Raw genomic sequence first — 21,521 nt, 5'->3', positions numbered from 1 at the left:
TCCAAATGACAGAAAGTTGCTACTATTAATGAAAGGTCACATTTAAACAACTTCAAGCAAAAGCAACTAATTCTGTGATGGATTTTTTTTGTTGTGTTTTTTTTCTTTTTTTCTTTTTTTTTTCTTTTCTTTTTTCCCAGGCAAAATTTATTTGTATCTACTTCTGGTCACTTAAAAAAAAATCCAAAAATCCCTCAGGATATAAACCACTGACCTAAACCCAAATTTTTTTTTCTCTTTTATGGAAGTAAGGAATGATGGTATGTAGGAGAAGAAACTGTCCCTTTTTTATCTAAGCAAATAAGTTAGTTCTGAGAGATCCTCAATTTATTGCTGCAGGCATTGAAGCTACAACTATTAATGGACCAGTTGCGGACCTGTCCCTGAATATCTTCAATATCAAAACTGGATACAGTGATAGTGTTGTACACATCACACCATGATGATGTGAGAATGTACACACCATTGTATCAATGGGATGGGAAGGGAAGGAAGATTTTTCATCCCTTCCAACTTTCTGTACTCCATTCCTCCAGTAAACCTGTCCTTAACATGGAAGTGTCTATTTATCAAAAAGGACATTGTGTGGGCACATCAGCATGCCATTGCTGTGCTGTCACTGCATTGGACCTTCACTGGAGAGCTTCTCCAGAAACCATAGTTCTTCAGAGCTGGAGCTTGATAGTTTCTTCTCTGGGACTATTTTGCGCTGGCTAGGCAAGCACAGAATGTATATTACTTGGTTCACTGAACTGGATATTTTTGACTTTGGGGAAAAACAGGAAAATTATGATGTCTGAAAAGGCTATATTGGTTTCACTGCTAGCTAATGCAGCTCTGGAGAAGGAAATGAGCAGTTGAGTGCAGCGGATGCAAGTGAGACAAAGTTATTCAAGTTGGACAAGCTCAAGTAGAATATAAAGACTTTCAGAGGCATTTAGAGATAGATAAATGAGTAAAATGATAACAAATGGATTTCAGTGATAATACATGCAGGAGACCTATGCAATCTGCTTGAAAATATCCTGTAGGTTCTGCTCTATCTCTGTCAGGCCAGAAAAAAATGTGAGGACATCACTATGGACAGCACAACGAAAACTTCTGTCAAACTGCATCTGTGGTTAAAACAAACAAACAAACAAGCAAAGAAGTTGCTAGAGTGCTTATGTAAAGGGATGGAGAATATAAAAAATATATACAAAAATGTACACACATATAGGTCAGTGTAACAGCCTCCTTTGGAATACTGTATATATCACTGATATGACATCTAAAGAACGGTACTGAAAGAGGCTCAAAAAAGGGCTCAAGAATGATTAAAGGAATGGAAAAATATATCTACAGTTGCCTATCCAATACTTTGGACCTTTACTTGATAAACGGAAACATGACAGCAAGGATAGCTGGTAAACAGAAAAACTTCAATTCACATTCAACTGATTTAACACAGAGAGGGGAAAGCAGGCTTCACAGCGTGCCCAGAAGGTTACAGAAGTAGGTAAATTATTTCCAAAATAAAGGAGGGTTTGCTGAGCACACCTTGTGTTTTTTATCTTGATGGACCTCCACATCTTTCAATGTGATGGCCTGGCCCGGGGAGATAAGTGACCTCCCCACATTTGCCAGGTACAAAACAGTTCAGGACTTTATAGGCTGGGTCTAAAACCTTGGGTTTCTCCCAGCAGCTGACTGTTGTCCACTGCAGATCACAGAGCTTTAGTCTAATATTCTTCCATATCCTCTTGGACCATGCACATCAGGATGTAGATGAATAGGAGGGAACATGATAAAAGAAGTTCCTAATTTCAGGAAGAATGCAGTTTGGTTTATTTCTTTGGTGCCTGGAAAGTATCCTAGTCTTTCCCCTGAAGGAAAATGGATTAGACATTGGCAGCAGAAGTAAACACGAACAAATGATGTGAGTAAAGTCACTATAGTGTTGCAGATTTTCTGACATGGTTCAGTCCTCCTTCCACCACATAGACTTAAAACTGAACAGGAGGTCTAGAAGAGCTGTAAGGACTTTTTCATCTGTAGATTGATTTTCCAGGTTTTGTGCAAGTCAGTGATTTGTTCACTTCTGATGACTATTTTATGGTCTTAGTGAACAGTTACAATCCTACTCCAAGTAAATATATCAATCACTATTTGCTTTATTATTATTTTTACTTTATTAAAAAGTAAAATTATTACTTTATTATTATTACTTTATTAAAAAATATTATTTTAACATCCTAATAAGGACTGGAAACCCCTGGGAGTTTCTCCTGTTATGACGGAGGCACATCACTGAGCCAGCATGAGCGTGTTTACACTGCCTGCTCTCTGGGCTATTACCTCTTATGTGGGCAAAGAGGAGAATTCAGTCTGAAGAACTAGCCCAATTTAGATAACTGTCAAATTTCTGGTGATTCATATGTAAATATGGATCCATATGTAAATATGTACAGATTTTGAGATTATAATGGGATGTCTGCTGTTGGACCCAATGAGGTTGTGGCCACCCAGCTCACACCAACCTGGTTCTTCCTGACCCATTGCAGTGACTGTTGCCTACTCAGTTGTGCTGGTAGAGCTGCTTGTCTCTTGTGTATTTTAAGTCAGAAGTGAACAGGGTGGGCAATCAGCTGCTAGTTAGGGTGTTAAAAATCAACGTTTTGCAGAGAGTGGTGCTGGTGGAAGAAGACACCAGTCTGCTAGTGGAGAAGCTCATGTTATGCTCTCTTATCCACTTCAGTCTCTGCAAACCAGGTTAGCCCAAGCAGCAGGTCTTGACAAATATGGTTCACTTCAACTGACGTAGGATGGAAATTGCTTAAACAAATAGATCCCTGCCAGCAAATCCAAAGAGACAATAAACTGGGTGGTTTTGTGGTTTGAGGAGCCTGGGCCAGAACCTCTTTCACAGGCATAAGGGAATGTTTTTGTCTTCCGCCTTCAGTTGTTCAAACCAAATGAATTCTGAGTTCAGGGCTCTTCTCACAGGCAAGTCACTGGCAGGTCCAAAGGCTAGGGAACTTTTAGAGAAGAGCCACTGACAAGTAGATAACGGTAAGAGGATGAGGAGGTAATTTCTTCCAGCAGCCCAGAAATAAATCATTTACAAGTCAGTCCTGACATGTGTAACTTATAAGGCATTACACATTGTTACATTTCAGGAAATGAGATGTTGTTAGGCAGGTCTCATTTGTCAGATGAGCCCTAATAGCTATTTATACTAAAAATGAAAGTCTCACAACTTATTTGCATGTCAGACAAGTGAGTCAGTAAAACCAGCAAGCGATCTGCCATAATATAAATGAAAAAAAGGTGGCAGAGATCTCTGAAGGACTCTCACTGCCATGTTTTGAATTCAGACGTCATACTGGAAAACCTTGTGTCAAGTCCTGTAGGGTCTTATGTTAATTTCTGGGGTTTTTGAAATTTTTAAAGTGAATATGATGCAATTTTTCTTCTGATCAGCCTTATGCACAGAATATTGGAAAGCAGCTATTTATTTTAGAAATTGCAAACATCCTCAACAGCTTCTATTAAGATATTCTTAGCAAATTTACTCATTTCCATCACTTTTCTAGGACTGAAAAGCTGAAGCTGTCCTATTCCCTATCCCACTCCTATTTGTCTACAAAAGGATGAAGCCATGTCTCCCTTCTATAAGGGCTTTGAAGCTCTGCATAGACCTTCTGTTCTATGATAGACCTCCTGCAGGGCTGTCAACCTGTTTATTTGCATGAAATTGCCCTGGGCTGGTTCATACCCAGTCCCTGGAGGATTTATTTCAGAGGGGAGTGAGCAAGCATAGTCAGCTAGAATAAGCCTTGCTGTGGGAGTCAGAAGACTGGGGTTCTTTTCTTGGCTGACCACAGACCAGATGTTTGCTGCTGGGGAAATTACTTCATTTCTATTTTTCCTTCCTTTTGTTAGCTCTTTGGGTTTTTCACTGACTCCTATTGAATGCTTCTATAGTGTCAAACACAACAAGGCCCTCACTGCAGATGACACCAGTGGGAAATGTAATAATAAGACTCAGAAATTACATTTCACAAGAGTACCTACTTCTTTTTCTGCCTACTCTATGAGACTTGCCCAACATCTGGCAGTAGGGTAATAACATCACGTTTCTTGGGAAAGAAAAAAACAATATGCAAGGAATAAAATAAGGGTCAGCCACTAACCCTTGCCAGTCCTCTCATCTGTGTGTGTGTAAACCCTTGGACTTGTGGGCCCTGTGAAATCTGTCCAGGTGAAGATGCTATAATAGGCCCACTTGGTTATTTGCAGAGAAGCAGTTATAATGATATGTCAGTTTGGCAAGCTCTCTGTCTTATTTTGAGGCTGTGCCCAAGCTACCTGATGATAATACACATGAATTTGCTCCCAGACATGTGGACGAAGTAGGTCAATTAATCCCCTTCAAGAGAAAAATCCAGACATAGCTGACAGGACATGGTCCAATTCAAAATGCTAAAATTGCTTATGAAACTGTCTGAGGAGGTCTTGCACTCCGACATACCTTCATGTCACAAACTCTAGTCTTGCAAACCACAGTTGGTGTCATGCTCTGATAGAAGATGACTTCGTCTTCTCATTGTTTCTTGTCGATCATCTGAGAAATTCTCATACAGAGAAAAAACAAACTAATTGTGTTGCAGGAATATGGATTTCTACATGGAGTTCAGTCAAGAGATTTGAATTTAATGTATGGACATGGCCAGTTTACTCCACGGAATGATATCACCGAGTAGTGTGGACATGAGCCACTTTGCATCAGCTTTGGGGGGGATGCAATTATTTTCTTGGCACAACTTGAGAAAACAGCCTGGGCAAAGTATGACAGACATAGTTCTTGTAAATCAGATATCCCAATAACTGAATAATTTTTTAGAAAACGTACTTTTTCAGGAAAAGCATCATACAGAAGAAAATACATTTTGATGAATTTTCTAGGAAAAGCACCCAAGACACCATCTGCTGAACTGTAGCATCACAGTCCTCAGAGTAGCCATTTATTTAGCTGAGACTCACATTTTTACATTTTATTTTTACTGGGAGGTTCTTTTTTTAACAAATTTGACGGCTTTAGCAAAACTTCAGCAAACTTTGGCACGAAAGGTAGAGGTATGCCAGTGAAATTCATTAATGCCAGAGGGTTAGAACTTGTTGTTAAGACCAAGGAAAATCACAATATTGAACAGGAAGGTAAGCCTGATTTCAGAGATGGAGTAACAGAAATGGGGTGAGATGTAACAGTGTTACATGAAGTCTAAAAGGAGTTTCTACCTTAAGCTAGCACTTAGCTGGGAAAGGCAGAGCAGGAGAAAGAGCCGGGTGTAGTCACAGAACACAGGACAGCAGTGAGCCTGTCATAAAATAAAATAAAATAAAATAAAATAAAATAAAATAAAATAAAATAAAATAAAATAAAATAAAATAATTATATAACTCACACAAAATTTGTGAAAAAAATGAAACACAGTCCTCCTAAAGGACATCCAGCAGCTTTTTCAGAGAGAGGACAGTACTGAAGGGCCTCAACGAGGCACTGGGAAGGCACCACCTGCAATAGTGCAATGTAATAATTCTTGGCACCCAAGCTCAGAAGGGGTGACTTCAGACCAGGATCAGTTCAAGAAAGCACCTCTCCTATCAGAAGTCATTAAAGGCCATCAGTTTGTTTAGCCCAGCAAAATGATGGCAGAAAGGGGATATGCTCACTGTTAGCAAATGCACAAGAGGGACTAATACCAAGATTTTGACGTGCCAGTTAGTTCTAATGATGTTGATTTTCTAATTTTCAAAAGAACTTTTCATATTTTGCCCCTTTTTTTAGAATCTCTGTAATGTTTTGTCCTATCTGAGAGCTCTCTGTCTGTGCATTGTGCTTCTTTGTAAATTAATAGCATTCAGCATTTTTTAAAATTTTTTAAATGCTTTGGTAACTAAGCAATAACATCTGTTATGAAAGCCATGGATTAAACTGGAGTTCCTAAAAAGAAATTGGGTAAAACCGACTTGACATGTCTTTGAGCACCTAACTAGTCCAGACCAGAAAGCAACACAATTCTCTACATGCACTAAGAATGCTCAAATTATATGTACATAGTGATATCATAGTAAAATAGCTATATAAAATCTTTCATACTAAGCTACAGTATGAAAATCTGCATGAATGAGCCATACTTATTTAATGAACAGAGGCCTTACTATTGCAGTATTCATATGTACAATTTTAAGTACAAAAGGCTGCATTTTGGTGTATATTTTTAAGAATCTAAAGGATATTGGTTCTGCCTGGGTAAGACCTCCTTTTGACATTTCCAGTGGCAGTATTGCTGTTGGAATGTCTTCATGTCACACTTAGCAGCTGCTTTCTTTGGGCCGCATCCAGCCAAAATTAGCTTCTATAGTTCCCAGTCAATGGACTTTCCAAAGCCCACCTGTGCTCCCCTTCATGACTTTTCAGAGAAATTTTCTTCCCTTTGGTAATCGTGAACATGTCATTTATATTTTATTTCTCATCAGAGCCAGCTTTATAATTTGCAGTTTCCCAAACTACAGAAGGGAAAGACTAAGAATAAAAATCCCCTAGTTTGGCTTCAAGACTACTGGTTTTTTTCCTCTCACCTAGTTACTGAAACACAAGTGGTAAAGCTGCCCCGTGAAAAAAAATAGCATAGGATGTTAAAGATTTATCTTGACTAAGAAAAGTGATGAAGTTTTTAACTTTCTAATTAGGGAATTCTTGTTATATTATGTTGTGAATCAGACTTTCACAGTGCTTCAGCTAACACATTGTTGATGATGTTCTTCTGAGTTAAATATATTAATATGCAATATCACGCCACTATGAATAAATGTCATAAGACCGTTCTGACTCAGTTCAGTGAATTTATTGACTAAGACCACAAAACTCACAATCAACTGGCAGATAAAGTAGTGACTACAAAGCATCCCAGTCACACCTACTGGTTTCTGCTATGCCATATAAACTCAGCTGTTAACACCGTATGTTTTAACTTGGGTTTACTGAAAAAATGTTAAGTATTACAAAACTGCTACGTAATTATCTTAGAAAGGAGAAGTACCAGTGGATACTACTATTTAAATATATATAAATAATTTATATATCAATATTACATGTTTATTATATGTATTTATTGTAGATGCATATATACAATACATAAAATCAGATATCATTTATATGGCGTGAGTGTATCATTATGATATATTTAATAACATATTACGTAATGACATATTTTGGCATATTGTGAAATAAATCCTATTCATGCCAACTTTTCAGCTATTTCCTTCTTTTAATAGAGGAATTAGGTGAAGTGTGAAGTATACCAATTACTCATTGGTTACATAATGGATTAGGAAAAAAACTAATGAGTTGAAGGCTTCTAGGAAGTCTAGTTCATACCTTATCGTACTATATAATAAAATTTCTCCTCATGTGTGCACATGATAAATGCAATATTTGAGCTATGTCACAGGAAAACAATTATCAGCTTGGCCACCCTCTGATCTTTCTTTCGTCGTAGGTACAGAGGAAGGACTGTTAGTTGTTCTTAGTTGGATGAATTTTATCATACAGTAGGAATTAAGCTGAGGTTCAACATAGCACAGAGTCTCCGTGGTCTCTTGTTTTCTCACTTGAGAGGACAAGAGGCATCATGGAGCAGTTTGTCCTTCTAGGCTGGGTAGCAGTGGACTGAGAATATTCGTGATAGTTTTTGGCTTGGCTTGTCAAGGAACCACAGGAGACACCATCAGGCACCCTCCCACTTTCCATCAGAGAGAAGGGGTTGTTGTCAACACCACTAAAATCCCTCCTTCCCCAACTGTATTTTTACCTTACTGATAGTGTATGGCATTTACATGGTCTATAGTGACAGTATGTGTGACTGATTTTTATGATGTGATGGTGATTTCATGGCCACGTAAAAATTACTTTCAGGGACACGTGGACTTTTCAAGATGTGTATTAAATATACAGGATAATAATGGATGATCTGCCTTCTGAAGTCAGTATGTTTCTTCTCAGCATGTGTGCTTTCATAAGAGATCTCCATAGAAGGAAAAATAAAATTGCAATTGTTTCTTAAATGCAAGGTACAAAATCATGCATTACATTGCTCTAAACATCAGATTACAATGAATGCTGAGTAATGAGCAAGTCTGTTTAAGTACAATTATTACACGAAAGTAGCAATAAATAGCATTAACATTCTCTGCATGACTACATTCTTCTAAATGGCTGAGTAGATGGATGTATCCCTAAAATAAGTACAAAATTTGTGGCATTCTCTCAACCATGATGCACACTCCAGTGCAACAATTCAAAATAGTAAAGAAGTGAACTACACAATACATTTCCACAACCTCCCAGTGAGGTGCTGGAAAGATAGGAAAAATGTACGATTTTTTTGTTTCAGCGTGGCAATGCTGTTGCTGAAGAAGTTTAAAAATACATGGAGTTCTGAATTGATTGCCATTTTTTGGTCCTCAAATGAAAACTGTAACAAAGTTAAAAGCACCAATACCTACCTTTTAGAACTGAGACAAAAGTGTACTTATGTATTTAATCCATAATTACAGATTAAAACCTAGTATTTTAGGATTTAGGGAAACATATACCCACCCTCAAGAATGCAGAGAAAAGACTATTATTGTGTAATTTTAGTCATACCTGGAGTCCTACTGGCTACAAAGAGACTATTTCTATGCCAATGGTGTTGCAGGTCTGCTCATTAGACCTACTACTGAGAAATGCTGAGCAGTCTAGATGCTCCTTTCAGTAGCAGTAATAACAGCTTACTGAAGATGTTTGGAGCTTGCAGAATTGAGCTTGTGGTAGGAAACTACTGACAGAGAAGGAGGAATGGGAGAGATGAAATTGATTTTTTTTTCCTAAAGATTTATCTCGTCTCAGAAGAATTACATTAGAATGTTTGCAGTTTTAATCAGATCAGTTTTAATATGACAAAAATCCAAATCAAAGTCCTAAGGAGAAGATTAACCAGGGTCTAGTCTTTTGTAGTAAAAAAAGGAATATACAGGAGGAACAATTTTTAAACTTCGTGTAGGAAAAAGTTTAGTGAGAAATACATATTTTAATAGGTATACAGAACACAGAATTTTAAATCAAAATAAAATACAGAATTTTAAATAAAATATGGAATTTTAAAACTTTTGTATTTAACATTAAATCTATATGCAAGAGACATCTTTGTAAGTCTGGTCTTATTAGATGACTGCTAAGAAATGCTCTTAAAATTAATTAACTAATCAATATATTCTACTAACTACAAACTTGTAATTCATTGTACGTGTCAGTATCTGTCTATTCAGTGTTGCCAGGCATACCTGATCTGGGTACCTAAGTGAGTGAGCAGTTATGGGAAAGATTAACGTTGGTAAGACACTTCTCGAAGGGACACATAACTGTTGCATTCATGTAAGCTTTGTAAGACGTAGTGGAACAAGATGTGAATACATACAAATATTTTCTAATTGATGGCCTGATACTCCCAGTCGTCTGAACTCACATTGGCAGATCAAGTAAATTTTGTCTAGGTGCCTGTGTCAGTAATGACTTAGAGGAGTCAGACTTTAAATGCATTAAATTCTAAGAGAACTTGATTTTAAACTTTTACAGAAAATATTGTCTTTCAAGTGAATCCCCCCCCAAAAAAAAAATAAAAATCAAGGGTTGTTTTCCTTATAAAACAAACATATTTGATTCAAAATCGTAAAGGGGCTTTGATAGGGGATGACATCATGTCGTTTTCCAGAGCACAAGTGTGGTAAGAACCATTCTTGTACTTATGCGTGACCACCACCATATGGCTTGTTTCATGTTGCTTTTGTTTGTTTACATTACATGAACATTAAAGTTGCATATTTAACTGCTTAAAACCTAATACATGCCAGAATGAAGATGGTCTGTACAATTGTAATTCAGCACACTTATGTAAATCAATTGTTATTTGGCAATTAAGTGCATGATCAAATACTGGGTTTTCACTGGATCTTTTCCATGCTCAGTGAATGGGCAGTTAGTCAACATTTATTTTATTCCCCGAATTGAGTGTGAGACTGACAACAAAATTAGTTCCGCCATTGCACGATACAAAATGATGAATTTCCTCCACTGGAAGGATTCCTCTGTGGAAAGCATTTTTGTCTTGCTTTCGCTAAAATAGCTGACTGTGCAATTCTTCTACAAACCTACTGTCCACGAAAAATAAACCCCACACCATTAATATATAGCTGCAAAAATTTGGGCTGAAGTATCTTTTATAGCCTTTATAATCTTCGATGTAACTGTAAAACCAGTGTTTTCTACAACAAACTGTATTCTATTTGTTAGTTTTCAGCAGCCAGTAGATGAGAGAAGAAATAATTAGTAATCTCTTCCTTCATGTTTAGCATCTACACAGTTGTAAAAGCAAATACAGATTTATTACCTTTGTTCAAGCCTACAAAGGGCAACAGGATGGATAAGGTACTGCTGAGTATCAAACCAGAAGAAATAGAGTTTACACAAAGGCATGGAATTACTGATAAAAAAATATAACAGTTTTTCTTCCAAGAAGTAAAGATTAATTTTCTGAGCTTGCATGTGTTAGCTTTTGAGCAGTTAAATATGCAACCTTAATGGTCTTTTAATGTAAAATGCTAATGATTTATAATTTTTCAGACCAAATCTTGAGTTTTCTAATAATTTTTATCCATGTGCCATCCATAGGAATATGTATTACTGGAATGTGAGAGCAAAATGTGGCCTTAAATACTCCGAGACTTGGTCTGATGTTTAGAAGTATTATAGAATATATCTAGATAAACATTGTTTATTGCTTCATATATTGTGAACTGATCTGCAGCAAACATTTTTTTAATTACTTCTAATTCTCCCTTAGCTTTTTTCATAGTTCTTCCCACACTAGTGCCTTATGTGCCAAGTCTTAAACAATTAAGATGAGGCTAAAGCCTGACTACTGTGATAAAAGATCTCCAAATTTCACCTGCATGTACAACTCCAGAAGATTTCTGATTATTTTTTTCTTCTTCTTTATTTTAGGACAATTATATGCAGAAAGACGGGCAGCAAACAGCAGAGCGTGAAAGCCATTGATGTTAAAATTGAAACCGATCGCTTTGTGAATGACCAATATGATGCTTTTTGTGTAAAGGATGAAGGTCAGCACTGATATACTATCGCAATAATGCACAGTCACCGCTGTCTTGCAACATTAAAAGTTTTGCCTTCAATTTTTCTACTGCTGAGAGGCAAAGAGGGAATGTTAAGGAGTAAATCTTTATAGTAATTGCCCGCTGAGTGAGCTAACTGCTGCAAGACATTGGTTACAGGAAATAAATTGCATTATCTTTTGTCTTTGCTGCAGTTTAGTGAGTTCAAATAGCAGTACTGATCTGGAAGAACCCATTTTGGTGTTCACAGAACATGCTTTATGGAATATAGGAATATAGCTGGCACCAATATAACTGAGATGCCTGAAGGATCTTCCATACTCAGCAGCGTAATTGAATGTTACTCAGAAAGCTGGCTTCCAAATATGAAACACCATGCTGTTGCATGCATAGCTATCAGTACAAAACATGTGTGTGCAAATAACTTCATTGTGTCCTTTTTAAAAATTTTTGTTACCAAGTGTAGATCAGCCTGCTAGGTACTCTATATACCGTGGATAATTCTGAAAACTGAATTATTTCCAATTTAAGTTGATGCTTAAACATTCTGATATTCAAATGCCAGAACCCACAAGCAAAGATGGGTTCTGAAGGCAAAAAGTAAATTGTTACTGACAGGCAGGATTGTGTAAAGAAGTCTGGGAACCCCTGGAACAGACTGCTGATGTCTACAGTGAATCACATAATGTTAGGGATTGGACGGGACCTTGAAAGATCGAGTCCCATCCCCCCACCAGAGCAGGAGCACCCAGATGAGGTTACACAGGAAGGTGTCCAGACGGGCTTTGAATGTCTCCAGGGAAGGAGACTCCACAGCCTCCCTGGGCAGCCTGTTCCAGTGCTCGGTCACCCTCACTGTGAAGAATTTTCTTCTCAAATTTAAATGGAACCTCCTGTGTTCCATTTTATACCCTTTACCCCTTTTTTTATCATTGATTGTCACTGAGAAGAGCCTGGTTCCATCCTCATGACACTTACCCTTTACATATTTATAAACATTAAAGAGGTCACCCCTCAGTCTCCTCTTCTCCAAGCTAAAGCGACCCAGCTCCCTCAGCCTTTCCTCATAAGGGAAGTTTCACATCTCATTTCCAAGAAAAAAAGGGGCAAGCAGATGGCATTTACTGAGAAGCAATAAGTTCACAACACTGAGGGGCATTTTGATAAACAGTGGCACCAGTGAGAATGAAAATATGGTTGAAGCGAAATGTGGCAGAGGTGATGCATATTGGATGTGCACTCAGCTATTCAAAAATCACAGTTTGACTGACCATCCTCTCAAGTAACCCTCGTGATATCAACTCCAGGCTCCGTGCTGCCATGGGCGACGCCAGCTCTGTCACTCAGTTGCTAATGTTGTCACACAAGCACCTTTGTGCTTTCTTCCATGCTGCTGCTCACATACAGGAGCAGCTCCCTGTAAACATCAGCAAAACTGTCTCATTGTCTTGCTTCAAATCTCTCTTTTGTCATCATCCCCCCCTTTGAGAAAAACCTTGCAGTGGGTGGGACAGCTGTGGGATGCTGAAATCATGGCACTGGCCACTATTGTTCCATTGTGCTCTTGTGCTCCCCTGTGTGTCTCCACCTGCTGCATCCAAGCTTACACATAGATGCTGGATCTTGGGGAAGAAACTGTGTTTGCCTTTTGCATTTGGTTACTGCTTGTGGTAAGGAGGCAGTAAAGGTGAAGATAAGAGCATAGTCTGGCAATGCTTGTTAGAAAGGAATACCACGGAGGACTCAGAAACTGTGCAGTTAAAACCCGGGGGAAAATTTGCATTGTTTTCAAAGAGGCAATGTATGAACAACTTGTTTTGTACAAGGCAGGGAGTTTCCTAATGACAGAATGGGACCATCATGCCAATGCACTCACCAAATAGTCCTTCCACGCAGAAACATTTCTGGATGACAATAAGGTCCCCTCTTCTTTGAATATATATATAAAAAATTGTGGATGCAGAGTCAGTATTTTAATAGAAAGGCTTAAGTGAAGTTGCATGGCAGAGCCTAGTCTGTAGCTAGCATGAAAAGAACAAAATCCAGAAAGGAAATAGCCTTAACATGCAAGCGTAACACACAGTAACACTCAGGCCAGCACAAAGCAGTTGACTGATGAAAGAACATCCTACACCTCAGGGGTGCCACTTAAAGTTTTGGGAAGTAAATATCCAGTAAGAAGTATCAACAACAAACCCTGCACCACAGCCTCATACGTAGCATATCTGCTCTGCTGTTTTGTATGTGTGGTTAGTAACTACATATCTAAGTTATAATTAATGAATCGTTTCTTACTTGAAACCTCCCCTTTTTTTCTTTTAGAGAAGTAGACATTGCTTTTAATTTATATAATTTCAATTATAATACAGTATTACATTAGTAATAAGACCTATATATTGAAATGAAGTACAAAAAGGAAGTTGTTTGGCCCCGTTGAAAGTGATCAATCCCAAGTTTCTTACACTGACACCTGTATCCCCATGCGCAACAACTGCAAAAATTTAATTTCTTCTCAGACAGGCTCAGACAGGCTGGCAAGTTAAGGACAGACAGAGGCAACAGTCACATCAGCCTTCTTCAGAAACTATATTGATAACTCTTCACAACTCTGTTTTCAGTTCTTAGGGTTGTGCAAAGGGCATCTTGAACCACGACGAAACTTCTAGTACAAACCATCACAAAATTCCCTTCTTAGGCCTTGATTTATAATTCATCTTCTCTTGATTAACATTTGGTACATGAATGCATTCTGTCGAATTGCTTAAGCATACACTTCAGCGTACCTCAACAGCCAGGGCAGTGATCAAATGCCAGCAAGAGCTCTGGTTGTGCTTACAGAATCAGGCTTCTACAATTAAAAATTCTGAAGAGACAGATACCCTTTTTTTTTTTTTGTGCATTTCAAATGGATTTCATTCTGTACACACAGAAGAATCACAAAAATCTTTGGTATTAAGTGATATGTTTTACATAGAATTGGTACTAAGAGTTATGTTTGACAGGGAACAACAGAGCTGTAATGTTTTATGAATGGTGTAAACATAGCTGCAGTTTTCTCAGTACAGAGAAATGTATCTTCTCAGTTTCTCATAAACAAATGTTTTATGCAGCCATCAGAGTCAACAAGACAGCTCTGAACCAGCTCAGGATCTGCTTAGATCAGAAACTTTCTTTCCTACCCATGAGTGCCAAAAGCTACCTAAAAATATATTAGATTCTGCCTATTCTGAAAACAGAGTATTGCACGTAGATCAGATCTGGCCCACAGGGTGCGTGTTTACTCTCTATCAAAGCTCATAAGAAAACACCTCAAAGTATAGAAAGATAAAGCAAGAAAAACAGAAAGGTGGATTTTTTTCTACCAGCCTTATTTTTTTGTAGGACCACATACCATTTGATTTTGTATGTGTATAATCCTCTCAGTTCTCTTTCTTGTATTTTTTTTTTTTTTTTAATGCAACAAAGGAAAGATCTCTCTCTTAAAAGCTCCCACATTTTGCTGGTTTTTTCCGGTGACCCACTGATATTTACAGGCAACAAGCAAGTTCTCTGTTCCATAAGGCTTTGATTTGCTGCCACCATAGAAAAACTAAACAGGCAGCAACTTGTAGTAGCATACAGCATAAATGCAAATCAAACTTTGCTGAACATGACTGCTGTCTCCAGATACCCATCAAAGCTGGATGGCTTATGTACATATTTCATTAATGTGTTCTTTACATCAAACATATTAAATAGACTTTACAAGAGCAAGCTGCAATTTGCTTTATGTAGTATTGGAACCATTTCTTTGTCATGGTTTGCTGTGGATATGAAGTTTTTCATTTTTTTCATTGCTACAGCTTTATTTTCCAGAGCTTTGCATATAGCTGACAGTTAATTTCCTGCTACCTTGAGATGTCATTTAAACTAATAAATTCTGACAAGCCCTATCTGATGAAAGAGCTATTGGCATGTTAACATTGGTAGCTTACAAGCAGCACTTATACTGTTGAGTTTTGGTTCTTTGTACTCTATTTGTACTCAGCATTTTTACCCCAAACCAAAAATTCCATATACTTCAGTGTGTCTGCAATCAAGAAGCAAAACAAACAGCCACAATTACATTTCATAGGGCTGAGCATTAAGAGTTGCATTTTCCAGTTTCTTAATGGTGAGATGACATCTTATAAATTCCAGTGGTTCCTCTGGAAAAACTCCACTGAATTGGATGGTTGTAGAAGGGGATGTTTTACATCAAAGAGAATGTTTCATGTAAGCTTTCAGAGCATGATACACAGTTAGAGTAGCAATTGTAGATAATCAGATTTTGGTAGATTCCTTGTTCTGCCAGGTGGCATGGAAGCAGAAAGCTGCATGTTTTTCATGTTGATGGGGTTTTTTTTGCATTGATTTTAGGCTGTCCTTGCTGTAGACAGTACTTTATCAAGACATCTCAAAAAATTTTTACAAATTGAGGGGATGCTTGTAGTTTAAATGAAGAAGATGCTTCTGGAGGAATCTGGATTGGAGAGGAGGAATGTTGTGTTCTTAAAGTGACTTGTGTCAACTCTTTGCCAGGAACCACCTGTCACAAACTCCTTTCCATACATGGTTTGGAGTTGAAGTTACTCTTCAGAGGGGCCATAATTCCTAAAAGCCAATCACAACTGAGTGTGTTAACTCAATTAACAAAGACCGTCTTCTATCTCTTGTAAGAAACAGTTGCTGAGTCTCCAGAAGGTCTGTAACCAGAGTCATCACTAGCCCAAACCTTTCTATGCTCAACACAAAGCTTTGCTCTGCCACTTACTCCCATTCCATTGTAAGATGTTGACTATATCCTGATTTCTACTAATGTATATTGAGTTCTTTATTGACTATGGTGATGATTTTCACTCCAGGAAACAGTCTGTGCCCAATTACTGCCAACATGAGGATCTCCTCTGTACTTCATCATTGCCTTATATCTGTGCTGTGCTGTCCCACTGTGTAAATCAGTCCATCCTTGCTTACTGGAGGTCAGCTATCAATGTAGGGAGCCCTGTTAGGTGTTTGACCTCACTGTCAATATGCAGCAAACTCAGGAAGGGTCACGATGTCCAGGACAGGATTCCACATTTCCAGGTTTGAGATGTGATCTCACACACAAGCAGGCAGAGCATGGGATCTGCTGGATGGGACCTGAGTATATTTGGGATCTTATTTATGCTTATAAATATCTCAAGGACAGGTGTCAAGAGGTTGGGACCAGACTCCTTTCAGTGGTGCCCAGTGATAGGGTGAGAGGCAGCAGGCACAGACTGAAGCACAGGAGGTTCCATCTAAATATGAGGAGAAACTTCTTTACTTTGAAGGTGACAGAGCCCTGGAACAGGCTGCCCAGGGAGGTTGTGGAGTCTCCTTCTCTGGAGACATTCAAAACCTGCCTGAACACATTCCTGTGTGATCTGCTCTAGGTGTACCTGCTTTAGCAGGTGGGTTGGAGTAGATGATCTCCAGAGGTCCCTTCCAACCCCAGCCATTCTGCGATTCTATGATTTTGTGATTCTGTGATCCAGCACATTAGGCTCTTCTACTGGCAAACATTCACTGGACTAATTTTTTAGCAAGCACTAAGAATGTATGCTGGTTTGTGGGAGGATAGATGAGGGGAAAAGCAGTACTCTAGATGGAGAGTTCAGCACTGGAGGAGCCCGGTCCTCATCTACCAGCATCACCCCTCTAGGCAATCCCTGTGGTCGCCTTGACAAAGAGCACTACTGTTTCTCTACATGACAAGCTGCTGCCAACACACCCTCCGTCACGCTTCATGGTCCAGATCTGCATGCTCTCCTCCAGCAAGAAAATGGCCTGAATGCCAGCACTGAGCACAGGCTTATTCCAAACAAGCCCATGCTTTGCCAGCTCCTGGTATAAAGGCTGCAGACAAAAAACTGAAGCCTGTCCCCAGAAGTGGCTCAGTCTGATGAGCTGCTGTGCCAGTGTCTCTTCTGTACATGCACCAGAAAGAACAGGTTTGGCAAAAGACTGAGCAGGAATTGTCATAGCAACTGAGACCACAGCAGGATGAAAAGCTGTAAGATGCTGCAACCTGGAAAATTCCTGAACATCTTACACAAGAGAGGACAGCAGCAAAATGGATGTAGGAGTCTGAGTATGTCTTTGCAGGGTATCAATTTTCACTTATGCTTGTCCATGCTGTCACTCAGTATGCTTTGCAGCAAAGACATGACCTTACAAAGTCTCATTTGAGAGAGTCAAAAGTTCCCCATACAGTGTCCATCCATGAACACCTTTAAAGTCTCTGCTTTTCTTTCTATTCGCACATCAGCCAGATCTCTCTTTCAGGATCTCATAATTCTCTGTTACCATGTCTGTTGCCAAATTTTATAGTAAAGCTCCCTTCAGATTTCTTCTTTCCTGGAAAGTTATAATGTGCTTTCTGAATGTGTTTGCCATATTTAACCAATGTGTTACTTTTCTGCTTCCTCTGGCCACAGGATTAAGAAGCAAGGCTTTGTAGATAAGAATAACCTCTGACATATAATTGTCCCATGTAGCCCTGGGATCAATACTTCCCTCAGAGCAGATACACAGCTCCCATTTGTACCGATGGAAGTGGCTACATAAATAACGTACATGAAATGCAGAGGTCTGTTGCCTTCCTATGAGGCAATAAAATATTTTTCTATCCCTTTCATCCACATCAATCTCTATTCATCGGACCAGTTCACAGGAAAGGCATTAGCTGCTAACTGCTCCTCACTTCCTCGGATGCCAAACCTCCATAAGACTGTACATAAACTGAGCTTTGTATAGCCTCAAGAGCTTATTTTTTCTGTCAGTGTGTGTGTGCATAACTCCCACTAACTTATGAAGGTGTTAGACAGTATATATGTATATGTACGGTATGGAGAATAGACTTCAAAGCCTTGACTTCAGTAGCATGTCCCTTAAATTAGTGGCAGATGTTTTTCAGCGTACCCGGTTGAGAAGTGGCTAGCCAGGTCTGTCACGAAAATTCTAAAAGAACTTTCAGAGAGTGCGGATGTTTATCACAGGATGTTAATTTCACTATGGGTTAAACAACTGGCAACATGAATACCTCTTATTTCTAACTAAACATGTATTTACCTATACCTGGGTCAGAAGTGGGTAGATGATGCAAAAAGCTGCAGCTGGGACTTACAGGGATCTTGCAGAATGTCCCTGGGGCAGAAGCAGGAAAGCCTGAGATTTTGCAGAAAGCAGATTTAAAAAACCCTCTTCTGTCAAAACTATTGCCCATTGAAAACCCTGGACATTAATCAGTGTCAGTGGAAATGTTGTTTGTAAGATCTTGTGCTGATACTGTCTTAAAAGTAGACTTCAGCAAAGTAGCAAGGATGCTCTCTGAAGATGTTTCTGCTTCTGCATGTTTAGGGCCATAGTCTTGGAGGTCACTTTTCAGCTTCCAAACAGAAGTCTTTCTAAGGAACATGATCTTGGCTTAGCCAACTAAGTAATTAGATTTTTGTACCAAAGTAAATTGTTTCAACAGGAGAGATCAATACTAGAACACAGACCCTATATTTCCCTTTACTATGTAATATCTATTCCAAAAGGTACTGTAAAAAATCTGGAGGAAAAGGGGACATGGCAAATCCCTCTTGAAGAGCCCTTCTGAGAAAGGAAGACCTTTGAGAGAAGAGAAGCTGCAATGCCTGGAAGTTCTCTAGAAGATCTTGACCCACCTTTTTGACAATAACCAAGTTTGTTCAAATCTGAGAGAGAGAGCTAAAATTCAGTTTACACCAGTGTTGGTGGTTGGTTGTCTGGCTCCTCTCTGCACTTTTTTCATGCAATGAAAAACTAAAATCAGTTTTTTAACTTTAGCTTCCCAAATTTAAGTGCTGTCAGCAGACGTATTATCAAACATCTTGTTAGATTTTATATCCTAACAAATTTATGTTATCCCTGGGTGTTGTTAAGTTGAAGAGGACAAGTCACCATTTATTTTAGGATGTCTCTAACCTAAAATAGGGGAAATCTGAGTGTCTGGGAAGAAACTTTTGATTTTGAGAAAGGCTAGAAGATTAGAGATAGTCTGAAAAGTTACTGGTGTCCACTTGGACCTTTTCTTTCTTGAACATGGGTCGTTGCTCAGCCTCTGCCTGTTTGCTGCAGTGTAGTAGACATTAAATACCAGTCTTAAACAATTTCACAAGCTTTTCCGCAGTTAAGGAAATGACCGTATCCAAGCTTTTTCTTTCCAGTCCCAACCTACTCAAGCCTTAGTTAGCCTTTGTAGAAGCAGGCAGACAGCTGTATCTTGATGTTCTCTGCTGACTTGTTGGAAACAAAGCCCCTCTAGATACATCAATAAATATAATCCCAACTACAGCTGAAAATAGTTATGAAGGTTGAGAAGGGCATGAATCCGATGATATGTATATGTTCTGTGGATGTGAGAAAGTTTATCATCAGGGTAACTCTTTTAGCACTGCTGTTAGCACTGCACTTAAAGACTATTGCAAGGTCTCTACAATCTCATTTCTTTCTTTCAGATAAGCCCTGTGGGGACCCGCCATCCTTCCCCCACACCATCCTGCATGGCCACACTGGCTTTGAAATGGGGGACGAGCTGCTCTATGTTTGTGCCCAGGGATACGTCATGGGCAACAAGGAGACAGCATTCACATTGCTCTGCGACAGCTGTGGGGAGTGGTATGGGCAGGTCCAGGCCTGTGTGAAAGGTAAGCAAACCAGCACATGGAGCATCCCTCCAGGAGGTCACAGCCTTCCATCAGCCCAACCAAGATGTCTTCAAGCTTACAAGGGTGTCTCCTGGGCATGTGCAGTCCCAGTGAAGGTCTTGGTGACAAGGTTGTTGATGTCTTAGCTGGCCCAACAGGGTTTTTACAGCCCATTGGTAGACATCTCCAGTAAACCACAGGAAAAAGTAACTTATTCATACTTATATGAGCACGAAGTATCTTTCTGGGTAGCAGAAACCATCCAAAATTAAAAATTTGAATTTTTCATGCCATATTTATTTTTTCCATATCTGCTGACCCCATTTCAGGGATTCACTGAGTCTTATCTCAGGGTTATCAATCAGTCCCTGCCTTCCAGTCCACCATCTTCCTTCTTTTTCACACAATATCCTTTTTCTTCAGTACTGAGCATAATTTTTAATTACTGGAAAACAACCTTTGGGAAGAGGCTTTACTTGTGTATTTAGTATCAGAATCAGCCCCTTTATGGAAATCAGCTGTTTATAATCTTGTATGTACTCATTCTGTTACTGGATGAGCTTTGTAACTTTTCAATGCCTGTACTTTGTTTACTCAAGGGAAGATATTAGTAGGTACATTACAGGAAATACTGGAGACATTTTTTTCAGAGTAGTTCAAAAGCCATGCCTGAGCAACATTACTGAGCCAAAGACATTGTTTACCAGATAGAATGTACAATGTATATGTTTTGTATGTCTTCTGCCTTGTTTATTTGCATGTCAAGCCACAGAGTTACTGCAGAGCAGTCTGCTGAAATGAAAACTTGGTGTTTGTTCTCCCCTTTGGGAACTTAGATAACATACAGAGAAAAGCTGGTGCAGGCATGCATTAAACATGGCCTGCATGCAAATTACATCTTTCCTTACCATAGACGTGCTAAGGCTGTCCATGGCTTTATCACCCACTCACCAACCTTACATCTGTGTGTGATGCTACACCCTGAGATAGCATCCTCCTTACAGAAAAGACACAATGCCATGGTGGTACGGTGCCCCCATGGAGACAGGGGTCAATACCTCTCCAGGGCACTGCAGGCTCATATGAAGCTCCTCTCCTTTTTTATATTCCCTAGGCTGACTTGAACTGTCTATCCTTTAGGTGTTCTTGGATTTTTATTTGGGATGCAAAATGGGTAATAGCTGTCCATCTTTTAAGCCCCAGACTTTGTAAACTGGCATGTAAGAAGCTAGTTTGGCTGATCTGAGCTTTTACTAGACCTTTCTTACCAGATGCTTCAGCACTTTTGAAGCTCTGGCCTTATTCATATAATAAAGGCTGCTTCTTTTTGGTAGGCTGGGAAAATTAAAGACCTGTGTAATTTAAGAGAACTGTTCAGCCACGAAAGAAGTCTGTGACAGAATGACAGAAGCACAGTTTGGGTTAGAGCTAAGCAGTGAGATAGGAAAGTTTGAAAAGAGTGTATTATTTTTTAATTTGCCCCAATAAAAAGCCATATGGTTTTTATCTTGTACTATGCTTTCAGGATTTTTGTCTACAAATGCAACAGTAGCTACCCAGATATATACTCCATTAAAAGGAATGAAA

The 21,521-nt window shown here is 38.9% G+C and overlaps 1 protein-coding gene across 1 annotated transcript in view; it reads left to right on the top strand.

Annotated features, from left to right (window-relative positions):
- SUSD5 (sushi domain containing 5) overlaps window positions 1–21,521 on the top strand; it is a 43,970-nt gene that overhangs the window by 10,913 nt on the left and 11,536 nt on the right. The window contains exons 3-4 of the mRNA XM_065832181.2: window positions 11,087–11,205; window positions 19,746–19,934. Of these exons, the coding sequence (XP_065688253.1) occupies window positions 11,087–11,205; window positions 19,746–19,934 (308 nt within the window). The remainder of the gene's footprint in view (window positions 1–11,086; window positions 11,206–19,745; window positions 19,935–21,521) is intronic.

This window comes from Patagioenas fasciata, chromosome 2, assembly GCF_037038585.1.
Source record: "Patagioenas fasciata isolate bPatFas1 chromosome 2, bPatFas1.hap1, whole genome shotgun sequence".
Taxonomy (NCBI): Eukaryota; Metazoa; Chordata; class Aves; order Columbiformes; family Columbidae; genus Patagioenas; species Patagioenas fasciata.
Note: the sequence above shows the minus strand (reverse complement) of the source record. Positions and strands in the feature narration are given on the sequence as shown.